The sequence below is a fragment of the Peromyscus eremicus genome, chromosome 2 (genome assembly GCF_949786415.1).
Source record: "Peromyscus eremicus chromosome 2, PerEre_H2_v1, whole genome shotgun sequence".
NCBI classification, from domain to species: domain Eukaryota; kingdom Metazoa; phylum Chordata; class Mammalia; order Rodentia; family Cricetidae; genus Peromyscus; species Peromyscus eremicus.
This window is the reverse complement of record NC_081417.1, coordinates 114,237,604-114,251,805: the sequence shown is the minus strand read 5'-3', so window position 1 is coordinate 114,251,805 and position 14,202 is coordinate 114,237,604. Positions and strand designations below refer to the sequence as shown.

At 37.6% G+C, this 14,202-nt stretch overlaps 1 protein-coding gene across 2 annotated transcripts in view; it reads left to right on the top strand.

The window, feature by feature from the left end:
• The window catches only part of Itgb3bp (integrin subunit beta 3 binding protein), a 59,773-nt gene that overhangs the window by 23,151 nt on the left and 22,420 nt on the right, over positions 1–14,202 (top strand). The window contains exons 3-7 of one of the 2 annotated variants that reach the window (XM_059254571.1): positions 1,738–1,873; positions 5,370–5,436; positions 11,906–11,984; positions 12,755–12,848; positions 13,975–14,034. In XM_059254571.1, the coding sequence (XP_059110554.1) occupies positions 1,738–1,873; positions 5,370–5,436; positions 11,906–11,984; positions 12,755–12,848; positions 13,975–14,034 (436 nt within the window). Of the gene's footprint in view, positions 1–1,737; positions 1,875–5,369; positions 5,437–11,905; positions 11,985–12,754; positions 12,849–13,974; positions 14,035–14,202 lie in introns of those variants that run through there. The other variant, XR_009377614.1, reaches the window with a different exon arrangement.

Below are 14,202 nucleotides of genomic sequence, written 5' to 3'. Positions count from 1 at the left end.
TAGCTGGCCCCTGGCATCTCCCTTTCTTTCTCCATTGTTCTCTCTTCTCTCAAGCCTGGATTCTTCTTCCTACTTATTCTCTCTGCCCGCCAGCCCCACCTGTCCCTGTATTATGTAGCTTTTTATTAGACCAATCAGGTGTTTTACTTAGGCAGGCACAGTAAGACAAATGCAACACATCTTTACATAGTTAAACAAATGCAGCATAAATAAATGCCATACACATTTACATAGTTAAAGTAATATTCCACAACATTCTACCTTGTTTGAGACCGATTCCCTTGTTGGTGACTGTTTGCCAGGCTGGCTGACCCACAGAGGTTCTCCTATCTCTGCCTCCCACCTTGCTGTAGAAGAATAGAATTGCAGATTTCTGCTGTCAGGTCTGGCTTTATGTGGGCTATGGGAATCTGAGTAGCATGATAGTGGGTATTTAGAGAAAGTAGATAGATGATGAGTTGGAGACCTAGATTAAAGCAAGAATAGCCTTGGTGAAGATAAGAGATAACATTCCACGCTAAGATCATAGAATGATTTGAGACCCACGTGTGCAGAATCTCCTAATGGAAATTGTAGGTGTTAGTTCATGAATGAACTGGTGAACACATGAGTATATTGAGTAGAGTAGGATGGCCTACTTTCTTTTTAAGTCATTCATTTCTTACACATGTTTTTGTTCTCTAGCTTACAAAGATAAATCATATTTTCAGGAACAAATTCTGATGGATTAGGCAAAAATGTAAAATATTACCAAAACACATCCTGCTTAGAAGAAGACAAAGGAGAAAGCTGCAGGGAGCTGTGTGCAGCCAGTGCTTCAGAGGGTACAAGTGGCAGACGGGGTTGTTCGGACACTGATTTGATTATCCTTAAGACAGAACTGTGGTGATATTTTATTTGTGCTAAAATGTGATATTTTATTTGTATGTTAATAAATAAAGTTTGCCTGGAGATCAGAGGTCATAGTCAGCCATAAACACAAGTCAGGCTGTGGTAGCACACACCCTTAATCTTATCACATGGCAGGCAGAGTCTCTGTGTGTTCAAGGATACAGCCAAGTGTGGTTACACACGCCTTTAATCCCAGTACCAACCATAGAGACCTGGAGGTCTGTATAGACAGGCAGTGACGAGTAAGTGATGTGGCTGGGCTTAGAGCCAATGAGAAGGCAGAACAGGAAGGCAATAAAGGTGCAGGTTAGACAGGAAGAGGCTCTCTTGGGAAGAAGCTACAGTGAAGTGGTGAGCTAAGGTGAGTTGTCGGCTATTGCTCTGATCTCTATGGCTTGCACCCCTGTATTTGGCTTTGTGTTTCTTATTTAATAAGACTGTTTAGATATTCGTCTACACAGAACACTGACAGAAAGGTGTGGGTAGGCTGAGGAGAACACTGAGCTTTCCTAGAACTTCCTGTGGGCCTTAGTAACATGCACCCCTGAGAGTTTCCTGGTCTGTCATGTCTAAAACTGTTGGGACACATATCAGCAGTTAATAAGGTTTCATGTTGAATTTTCATAAATATCAAATTGAGATGCCTTAATTATTGTAGAGCTCTGAAATATCTACTTCATTTGAGAGGAATAATGTTCACTTTGAAAGTGATAAATATATTCAAAATCTGAAAGAAAGAGCAAGAAAAGTGGTATTAATTTGCATTTTCCTAAGTTACTTAAGGTATTTTCAAAGATCTGTAACTAAATGTAAGTACTTCTCTTCCAAATTATTATTTATTTCTAGTCATTTAGTCCTTCAAAAATCAGAAGGAAGAAAAGTATTACAGCTTATTCTCCAACAACTGGAACTTATCAAATGAGCCCATTTTCTTCTCCCTCAACCCCCAAAGAACATGAGCGCGGAAAAGGACCATCAAATGGTTAGTTGAACATTCTTTTCCACTTATGGTAAGATTCTTCTAGTTATTGGTTAAATCAAGATTTTGATTTAGTAATATATAGCTCTTGTTGCAGCTGGTTTTTCTCTCTTCTCAAGGAATTCAACATAGAAAAGGCTAGAATGTAAATGTTACTTTGGACATAAATGTAAACTTTGTAGGCACTTATTTTAAAATGCTACTGCTGTTCCCTTCCTATGCCATCCATTAAATAGAAATTATGGCCTGACTGCCTTCAGCTACTATCAATTATAATGGGTAGATATGCCCTTAACAAGCTATCCATCATGTGCATAAATTAAAGGGCACAGAACTCAGGGACTGCCATGCTGCAGTTTAAGAGGGGCACTTCTAAATGTTATTTTTATCCATATTGTTCATTTAGCTTTACCCACATTTAGTATATGTTTATATAGTTTACATCTATTGTATTTCAGCTATGAAACTTTTCCATATAGAAGAACCTAATTTTTATATAAAATCATTATTTTAAAACATTCTTCATTTAATTCTGACCATACATATTTGTTGTTCTTTAGTAGTTTACTGCTAAGATCTACATTTAAAGGCATAAGTCTCAACTTCATATGCTTAATTTTTTTTATATTGTAAAAGGTCATGAATCAGTGACATGTCACTTTCTGCAATATAAAATTTTAAATAGGCTCAAATTTAATAAAATGTATTTTAGATATGCTATGACTAGCCTAATTCATATTTTATTGTTTAACATTTATTGGATGTTACACATGTACTAGAATCTATGAAGAAATTGGTCTCATTTTACCTACTTTATTTAAATAAACACATAAGATATTAAGCTTTTGATTTTGGTTTAATCAAATGCTTTTACCCTAAAGCTATTAATATTATGTTTGTTTTCAGAAAATTTATGAAAACCTATATATTTCTCTCAAGTTCTATAGTTTTATATACCTTATATATTTTTGTAATTAAAAAATAATAGCTTAGAGATTGCATATCTCTGTATGAAAATCTCAATAGATTTTAAATTGATACATACTCAATTTCCATATTGAAATTAAATATGGACTTAAGGGAACATTCCTTTTGCTCATAAAAAGATTGGTCACATGATCTCACTTGACATTTATATGGGTAATTATCATATTATAGGTACTAAGTATGCTCTTTTTTAAAAAGTCAAACTGCAGGGGTCTCTGAGGTGCTGGCAATATTCTAATTTTTGACTTACGTGGTGATTACTGATTCACTCTAGTTATTAATTAAAGTGGACATGTATGTTTAATTTACTCTGGTAGCTATGTGTGTATGAGTATATGTATATACATGTATATACACAACTATGAATATATATATACATATTTTATACACACATATCACATATAAAACTTTAAGGTCCTGAATTAGATCATGTCATTTGTAATCATACTCCCAATCCTAATAAATCTTCTGCATGCTTTAGAAATAAGAAAGCCTAATCATTATCAGATATCATAAGTTCCAAGTTAGAAAATGTAACTTATAAAGTAATTTAAAATTCAGGTGAAGGCCGGGTAGTGGTGGCGCATGCCTTTAATCCCAGCACTCGGGAGGCAGAGCCAGGCAGATCTCTGTGAGTTCGAGGCCAGCCTGGGCTACAGAGTGAGTTCCAGGAGAGGCGCAAAGCTACTCAGAGAAACCCTGTCTCGAAAAACCAAAGAAAAAAAAATTCAGGTGAAGTCATGACCTCCTTTACTATTTCCCCCTTTTAAAATATTGTTCAAAATCTAATGAGAAATTTAAATAACGTTTTATTTCTACTTGCTTCTCATTATACTTGATAATAAACCCCAACCCCTTATACTTAGATTTTGCATGTTCAAGTCTCACAGTTGGAATGTGGGGGTCAGAGGGTAACTTTTGAGCATAAATTCTCGCCTTTCACCTTGTTGCACTTGTTTCTGCTGGTGGGCTGCGTTCTCTGAGCTAGCTGGCGTGGGAGCTTCGGAGTGATTCTCCTCTCTCTGCCTCCTGTCTTCTCTGGAGGTACTGGGGTTACAAATGTGCACCACCACACCTACTTTTGCATGGACTCCTGGGGTTGAACTCAGATCACCAGGGTTCTGGGACAAGCACTTTTACCCACTGAACCCTCTTCCTGAACCTGGAAACCGAAACCCTTCTTGGGATTTTAAAAGCCATTCATCCATCAAGTACCAACCCATTTTTCTTCCCATGTTTTAGCAGCTCTTGTCTTCGTCATGCTGAGCCCTTGCTGACTTTGAATTTTTGGTCCTCCTGCCTCCACCTCAGAAGTCCTGGGTTCCAGACATGCACCACCATGCCCAGCTTAGGTTAATTATTTTGTGTCCGTTGTTTAAAACAGTGGCTGGCCCTAATAAGTGCCATATGTTAACCAGGGTCGTCATCACCATTACTTGTGCTTCAAGTCTCAGCCACTGAAAGCTATTTTTATTAGTTCCTGGATCCACCAGAAACTTCAAATACAGCTCTGAATGTTGTACAGATTCAGTGATAGTACACTAATAATCAGTGTTTTGTAAAGCTGCACTTAAAAAAAGTCAAGAACACAATTGTTAAAACATGTATGTAACCTAGAAAGAAAAATGCCAGTATGATTCCATATTCCTTTAATATATACTGTGTTCCTTTTTGGTTAGTTTTTTTGTTTTTGTTTTTTTGAGATTTTTCTAGACAGGGTTTCTCTGTGTAGCCCTGGTTGCCTGTAACTCGCTCTGTAGCCCAGGCTGGCCTTGAACTCATCCATCCACCTGCCTCTGCCTCCCAAGTGCTGGGATTAAAGGTATGTGCCACCAAGCCAGGCATATGTTGTGTTTACTTTTTAAGTAGAATGAAATGAAGAGATAACTATCAACTGAAAAATGTTACTTTGGGAGATATTTAAAGTCCTATTTAGCAACTGAAAAGTATCTAAAGACCTAAGAAAACCAAGATTTTTGTTGATCCACATATTGGCTAATATATGGTTAATTATTATGCAATAATAAAAATATTTATAAAGGCATTGGACACCTTCTAAAAGTACTAGTAAAATAATCTAGGCTGCCACTGGCTTCTAGGGCTAAAATGTGAAAATGAATTACAAGTTAAGGAAGCAATTTTAATATTTTATTTTGGAGCTTTACTGAGTATACGCAGTGTAGTACAAATTTCAGGAAATTAACCTTTGGTCAAGATTTTTTTTTTTTAAGAAAGAAAATGAAAAAACAAATTAGGAAACTTTTTTCTTTCTTACTTCCCTTCTGTTTTCCCCCTCTACTTCCTGTTTAATGTCAGCAGTCTAAATTCATCTCTGTTGTGTGCTTGCTTTCTAAGCTGTATCAGGCGATACACGTCAGCCCAGCCTCTGTCCTCCCAGTTCTGTCTTTCAAGTGCTGAATTACAGGTAGCTAAAATTTGGCAATTCAGTTGATTAAAACTGGGCCAATTGTCTCTTTAACGTTGTGTTCTTTTCTTTGTTACACTCATATAGGAAAAAGAAAACTGAATAACCTCAGCTCACCTACAATCAAGGAGTCCACAGCAAAAAACAGTGATGAGTAAGCTTGGTGTTGAAGTTATAGTCACTGAATATTATTCAGGAAAAGCTTGACTTTCTTTAAAGTGACAATTTAAGAAAAATCATTTATTTTTGTAAATTAGTAGTTTATAACTGGGCTGGATTATTCTATCTATACATGTATTTATTTTACATGATTTTCTTTTTTTAACTCTTTGTTGTTAAGGAAAGTATTTGTGGTGTCTTACAGAGCTTATGTTATGGGAGTGTATAATGCTTTAATTTTAATATTACTCAAGCCTAGGTCTGGGCTGGTGTGTATAGACCAATTTGGGGTCAGACTAAGAATACCTCCATGTAGCCATAAGTTTCTCCGGTCCCACCCGACCCTGCTGTCCTGTGTTTCTCTGGTCCTGCCCCTCCCCACGGTCCTGCAGCCACTTACAAAATAATCATTCAGAGGATTTAAGGTGAAGTTTGGACCCACTTAGAGCTCATGGTGTTATGTTGTAAGTTAATATATCCTCCTCAATTTAGAAATGAGTTATGTTGAAATGTTTTCTAAATCATTTATATGGAACTCTGAATCATTTATCTAATTATTCTTTATTAATAAAAATTCAGGAATCAGTTATCTAGGTAAGAAACTGATTGATCAGAGAAGTGGTGGAGAAGCGACCAGTGACCTCCTTTTCTCTCCTTCCTCTATCCAAAAGGGCCAAATATCTCTCTAAGCCCCTCCCTACTATTTCCTGTGCCTCTGTATATGTCCTTTGTCCTCAAACCTCTATGGCTAATTTGTTCAGCTAGCACTGCTCTGAGTCAAGGTAAACTTTATTGGCAGTCTTGGGAATGTCAGAGTGCATTCAAAATATCCCACAACAGAACTCACATTTTCCATTCTAATAGTGTTAGAATCTGCAGTTTTCAACATAACTCATTTCTAAGTTGAGGAGGATATATTAACTTACAACATAAGACCATGAGCTCTAAGTGGGTCCAAACTTCACTTTACATCAGATCAGATGTCATTTGTTTCATAAGTGACCAGTACTGGTTACTAAGTGCTGGTTAAAACACCGTAGTGATGAAGAAGTCCTCTGGGAAGCCTTGCTTAGCATCTCCGACAGCACCTCTTTACTTGCTTTATGGGTTCTCTTCCCTAGCCACATTCTCCGTGCCATCAAATGTGTTCATGTTCTTTGCTTCCCTACCCCACAAATACTGTATTTATAAAGTGTTGCTCTTTGAAATTCTTTATTACATTTATTTATTGTGTGTGCGTGTGTGCGTGGATAGCCTCCAGGACTCAGTGCTCTCCTTCCATCGTGTGGTCTCGGGGATTGAACTCAAGCCCTTAGGCTTGTCAGCAGACCCCTTTATCACCTGAGCCATGTCACCGACCCAGCCAAGTGTTTTGCTCTTTACTTTTTCATTTCTTTTTTGTCAATATTTTTTTAAAGATTAATCTATTTTTATTTTATGTGTATGATAAATGTTTTGTCTTCAGGTGTAGAAGTTCACTGTGAGAGTGGAGGCCAGAATTTCATTAATTCATTTCATTAATTTCTGTCAACATTTGTTTCTGAAAACCACACCATTTAGTGTTAAAATGATTAAATTTAAGTGGATATACTTTGAAATACATGAAAAATAATTCATTTTAAAATTATTTTTTCCACTTTAAAATTTTTTTCATTCTTATCTGAGATCCGTTTTTAATTTTTTTTAAGATTTCTCTTCCTGTTTTGGAAAACCACTATTGTTTTTTTTTTAAGTCTCAAGTTAAATGGAACACATTTATGGATTAGTTCTAAATTATCTTAAAATATTGTAGCAATATTCCCTCATTGTTTTTCCTTTGTGCAAATATCATGTAGTCAAGAGAGGCATGGAAAAAGGAAATTCAAGGTGCCTGTTTCCAGAATGTTCATCAGGCTTTGGTACTTTGGAATCATTGTAGATTCACTGTTAAACCTATACTATCCACATTTTAAGATTTTTTTAAAGATTTGTTTATTTTATTTTATGTGTATGAGTGTTTTGCCTGCATGTATGTATATGTACCACATGTGTTCCTGATGCCGGAGGAGGTCAGGAGAGGGTGTCACATTCCCTAGAACTGGAGTCACATGCAGTTGTGAGCCACCATGTGGGTACTGGGAACTGAACCCGGGTCCTCTACAAGAGCAGCAAGTGCTCTTTACTCCTGACCCATCTCTCCAGCACTGCTCTACACATTTTAAAATTCACTGTGATGGTAAGTCATAAAGGTAGCAGTCAATTTTAAGAGAAACTCATATATAATAAGAATGCCGTTTTCTTTCAAATTTGATTACATTTCATTTATTTGGGAGGGCAAGGGAGTAAGTACATGGGCAGGTCAGAAGACAATTTGATGGAATCCATTGTGTCCTACCATGCGGCTCCTGAGGACTGAACTCAAGCTGTCAGGCTTGGTAGCAGGCATCTTTGCCCACTGAGCCATCTCAGAAGCCCAGAATACCATTTTATTATGAGAATTTTCATCAGTAATTTCCTAGAATATCCTCAAAGTTAATCTGCTCAGATAGAAAGAACATGTTTAAAAGATGTTCAGTAATCTAAGCATTAGAATTAAAGGATTAAGATGGTTTATAGAAGTTTGGGTTGAGATGGGTTGGTTGTTTTTCTTCACAGTAGATAATTCTCTACAAAGACAGGGCTGGTTAATATGGGGAAATTGGATCTGAACCTTACCTCACACTAAAGACAAAATCAACTCCAAATGGATTCAAGGCCCGAGTGTGGAAGCTAAGAGAGTAAATACCTTGGGCTGGAGAGACGGCCTTGAAATTAAGAGCATTGACTGCTCTTCCAGAGGTTCTGAGCATGGCGATTTACAACCATCTCTAATGAGATCTGATTCTCTCCTCTGGCGGGCAGGCAAACATGCAGACAGAACATTGTATACATAATAAATAAGTAAATCTTTTTAAAAAAAAGTAAATATCTTTAAAATGTCGAACAGCTTTTATGACCTTGAGATGTCAAAGTACCAACTGAAAATGTGGGATGATAAGCTGGACTATTTTGAAGCTTTTTTATCTTAATATTTGTATTATACTGTGTGATGTGGTGTGGTGTGGTGGGTGGGTGGGTGTGTTTGTTTTTTTTTTTTTTTTTTTTTTTTTTTTGGTTTTTCGAGACAGGGTTTCTCTGTGTAGCTTTGCGCCTTTTCCTGGAACTCACTTGGTAGCCCAGGCTGGCCTCGAACTCACAGAGATCCACCTGGCTCTGCCTCCCAAGTGCTGGGATTAAAGGCATGCGCCACCACCGCCCGGCGGGTGGGTGTGTTTGTGTGTGTGTGTGTGTGTGTGTGTGTGTGTGTGTGTGTGTGTGTGAGACCACCACACAGAGGTCAGAGTACAACTTGCAAAAGTCCATCTCTCCTTCTGACATGTGGGTTCAAGGATCAAATTCAGGTCATTAAGCTGGGCAGCAAGCACCTTTAACCACTGAGACATCTCATTGACCTGAAACTTCATTTTGTAAAAGGATCTTTTTAATAATTTCATAATCATTCCTTTATTGAAGAACTGCCATATTCTTACATAACTCCATTCTCTGGAGTTATATACATACTGTACACATATATGTATGTATATATTATGTATTATGTATATGGGTTATTAGAATGGCATAGGTTGTGGTCCAGCTGTCTACCAACATAAGGTCCAAGAATCCAGTAGTTACACAGTCTACAAGGCTGGATGTCTCAGGTGCTCTTCAGTACACACTGGAATCCTAAAGAAGTAGGCTCTAATGTCAGGGAAGGGATGGGCTGACCAGGGAGAACTAGAACAAGCCGGCAAAAAGAGCCAGCTTCCTTTTTCCACATCCGTACTTAGGCAGAAGGTGTGGCCCAGACTAAAGGTGGCTCCTCCCACCTCAAAGATCTGGATTAGAAGTGAGTCTTTCCACTTCAAATTACTTAATTAAGAAAAGAGTGTGCCCAGCCATTTGAGTTTTAGTTAATTCTAGATGTAGTCAAGTTGACAGGCAAGAACAACCATCACAAGTTCATAGGGAGGAAAGGTGTTTTACAGCTACAAACAAGCGTTCTCACTGATAAGCTGTTTACAGATATTATTTCTAAGCTGTCAGCAACTTAAATTTTTATATGAATGTTGTTGTATGTACAAGTATGCTTGCATGCATACATGTTCATACTTGCATGCATGCAGAGGCCAAAGGTTGGCATTGGGCATCTTTCTTGGTTGCTCTCCACTATATAGATATTGGGGTAGGGGCAGAGTTGCCTTGCTCACTTGAACCCAGAGCTCCTCAATTGCTCGCTTAATTTGGGAAAGGTACTACTAGGTCCTTTTGGGGATATTACATTGTGTAGTTCCTGGAAGCCTCATGCACATCTGACTCTCATGAGGAGACCCTTATAGTTTTTAAGATAGCAGACCTCAGGGCTCAACCCTACCCACATCACTCCCTGAAGGTCAACAAGAAGGAGCATCACTTCTTTGAGGTGTGGCAGGGCAGTATTTTCCCATGAAAAAACCAACAAGAAATAATATGTCCCTTTACTAAAGTAGTGTACCTGTCTGCACTTTGCATTCTGGGGGCACTTAGACATGTTTATCCTTTTGGTATTATGACATAACATTGTGTCTACAAAGTTCACATTTGAGAACTGTATAATTATTAAAAAAATCAAAAAGACAACTCATGTTTGATGGCAGTTTATGACTTTGTGTTGGCCATACTCAGTCCTTGGCCACATGTCCACACACACCTGAAAGTCCCCATTCCTGTAGGATTTGGGCTACCATCTCAAACTGAAGTTTCAGTATTAAGCAAATAGGCCACAAGATAGATGACTTCTAATTGAAATTCATATTAATGCAGTAAAATTTTTAAAGAAAATATCATCCCTCACTCCTCTGTCCTCCAATAACCTTCATCTTTTGGCGTATGCTGTCGTGTCCACAGTCCTTCCTGCTGTTATTGCTTGTGTCCTGCTTAGTCTAAACATACCGTGTGCTGTGTATGGAAACTAACCTATCATTCGTCTTTAATAACCAAAATTTTAATGTGTCAGCACTGACGTAATCTTGAAAAGCTTTTAAATAAATTCCCTGGGTCCTTATAAAGTCAATGCTATAGATTTGTGCTGTCTGAAACAGTCATGTCGCTAAAAAGCATTTGAAATGTTGCTAGTCTGAATGAGATGTTTCAGTGTAAATACACACCAGACTTGAAAAATACAAATATATCTCAGAAATTTTTATATTAATTACATGTGTAAGTAATAATCCTTGGAATATTTTGAGCTAAATAATGTTATTAAATTTTAACTATTTCTTTTTATTCCTTTTAATACAGCTACTAGAAGAGTATATTTGTGACCTTACATTGCTGTTATACTTGATATGTATTAGTAGATGGTGAGGGGATCTCAAAATTAGAATATAACCTGAAATTGCAACAATGAGGAAATGTTTAAGTCATCTTTGGCTTGTTTATTCCATAGTATATATATATTCAGCCTTTAAATTTCGTACATTTATGGTGTATGTACTCCCTCAAAAGTTAAACACTGTGTAGTGGTCCATGCCATGATTCCAGCACTCTAGAAGCAGAAGCAAGAGAATTGCTACATATTTGAGGCCAGCCTAGGCTACATAGCCCTTTCCAAGCCAACCAGAGTTACATTTTAGCACTCTTTCTCAAAAATAAAACAAAGAAAAAAAAAACCCACTCCCCTCTCCCAAAAAAGTTTATATTTTAAGTAAAGAAAACATGATTTAAAACCCGTGGTTCTCAACCTTCCTGATGCTGCAACCCTTTAATACAGTTCCTGTGTTTAGTGACCCCCAACCATAAAATTATTTTGTTGCTACTTCGTAACTGTAACTTTGCTACTGTTAAGAATGGTAATGTAAATATCTGATATGAAGGATATCTGATATGCGACTCCCAAAGGGATCACAACCCACAGGTTGAAAACCTCTGATTTAAACTTAAAAAAATAAAGTTTAAATCCTAAGGAAAAAATTTCCAACCTACTGATTAGTAATGAGATCACAAGGTAGAATGTAAGTAGTTTTTTTCCCCTTTATTTCAAATTTAAGAGATTGCTTTTGTATCTTTTTCACACTGAACTAAGTTCCTAGGCAGCACGGCCCTGCAGTCTCAGACCATAGTAAGTGAACAGTGGGATGTTACCTCAAGAAGGATGTATGGAAAGGAGAAAGGCAGCTGTGTCTCCCCTCTCACAGATGGATGGGAATGGAAGCAGGAGCAAGCAGACTCTGAGAGGATGATTAATAATGTGTGTTGTGCTTATAAAGGAATGTCAAAATGAAGGGGGAACATTTACATATGTTACCTCCTTGACATGTGAAGAAAGGGCTAGAGATCAGAATCTGTCTCTTGGACTAGAATTACAGCCCTGTGACCTGACACATTTATGTGCTTATTCTTAATAATTATGCTTGTCTGTTCATGCCTAGATTCATGGTATTGCTATCTAAAATTGAGAGATCATCAGAAAAGACCATGGAGATAATGAAAAAATTAAGTAGTATACAGGTTTGCACTTTTCTCATATAATTTTCAGACCTCCACTATCTGTTTTGAAAAGGATAAAAAAGAAGCCTTGTATTTGAGAATCCAGTCTAGTCAAGAGTTTGCAGAGTATATATTTAATTTATTTCTCACGGGAATCTCCTTGGTTATAATACATAATGGTTATCTGTAATATTTTAGTAATAGCTGACTTTTTCTCATTTAAAAGTAATTTTTAGATGATGTTTAAGGGGTTTTGTTGTTGTTGTTGTTTTGTTTGTTTGAGATAGGGTCTCACCATGTAGCTCTGGCTCCTAGAACTCAACCATGTAGACCAGGCTGGCCTCAAAGATCCACCTACTTCTGCCTTGAAAGTGCTAGAATTAAAGGCATGTATCACCACACCTGGCATGTTTAAGTCTTTTAAAAATAATAACTTAAAAAAACTGCTCTTAACTGAGCATAGTGATATATTATACTCCCTTAATCCTCACTCACAGGAGGCACAGGCTGGCAGATCACTCTCCTGAGTTCGAGGCCAGCCTGGTCTACATATTGAGTTACAGGACAGCCAAGACTACATAGAGAAATCCTATCTCAAACCTCTACCACCACCACCCAAAAAAATAATTAGTCATGATAGGGCTTGATATACTTGATTTACTAGGAAAACTCAAATTTCCTAATTTAAGATTTTTTTTTAAATGAAGAATATAATGTATTGTATTCCCTTTGTAAATAATCTCTTAGCCATAGAGAACTTGCTTAACTCACTAAAAATAGTTTTCTTTTAGGCTTTGGAGAACAACAGACAACTTGAAGATCTCATTGGCATTTCCCTAGTACCATGTTTCTTAAAAAGAGAAGTGGAGAAAACCAGAGAACTAAGTAAGAAAGATTAATGTATTTTTAAAGATTTTTAAAAATTTATGTATTTTATGTATATGGGTGTTTTGTCTGCATGTCTGTCTGCATACCTGAAGAGGGCATTGGATTCCATTATAGGTGGTTGTGAGCCACCATGTGAGTGCTGGGAATGACCTTAGGACCTCTGGAAGAGCAGCCAGTACTCTTAACCACTGGGCCATCTCTCCAGCCCCTGTGTTTTTAATGTTAGTAATTTTAAAGTTAAACCTCCTAAAGTTTCTCAAGTTTCAATCTGATAGATCACACATATTCAAAGCTGTCCAGATAGAAGTACTGTTACCTCATTAGAAAAGGAGGTATGTGTGCTTTATCAGGATATGTTGTTTGATGGCTTCCTCTTGAATGTGGAAGAAAAGATTGCTCATTGGAGACTGCTTAGCAGACTTCCTTTATACTGAGCTCGTTTTCAGAGGAAGATAGTAAGAGGGCACTGTGTTGTGCTTGATACCTATAGTATGTGTCACTTTGAATTAATTTTTTTTCCTAAAGTGTTGCTTCTTCCAAATAATGAGGAATTATTCGTTCATATTCCATGTTGGTTTGTTCATAGCCCAGGCTGTCCTTGGATTCACTGTGTAGCCCAGGCTGTTCTTGAAATCACAGCAATCCTCTTTTTTTTTTTTTTCAGCCTCTTGAATGCTGGGATTATAGGTGTGTGCCAACCACACCCAAATATTTTATGTCAATTCTTAAAAAAAAAAAAAAAAAAAAAGATTGTGTGTGCCTTTGTGTTTGTACTGAAGAGTGTATATTTAAGTGTGCATGCAGGTGCTGTGCACAGCTGTGTGCAAGCATGGAGTGTCCTATCACTGTCTGTTCCTGTGAATCGGGGTTTCTCTGTGAGCCTGAGGCTTACGTTTTCTCATCTAGACTGGAAGCCAGCAAGTCTTAGGCATCTTCCTGTCCCACCCTACTTAGCTGGGAATATAGTCATGCTCAAGATTCCCAGCTTGTTGGATGGCTGCGGAGACCCGAATTCTAATTTTTATAATTGCTCCGCAAGCTGTCTTCCCATTAAGCCATCTCTGCAGCCCTTTGTGTTACTTCCTAATGTGAGGGTGGTTTTGTTTTGTTTTTTCTCTTACAGTGACAAGAGTCACAGAGCAAAAGCTGTGGGAGAAGAAGAGTTCACGAATTCCTCCCAGAGGTGGGATTGTCTTTTAGTTTACTACATAAAGAAACGGGGCTGGGGAGGTGGCTCGTCAGTGGAAAACACTCATCACTCCTGCACAGGACCTGGTCTCGGTTCCTAACAGCCCTTGTGGTGGTGCACAGCCATCCATAACGCCAGTGCCCAGGGCTCCAGTGCCTTCCT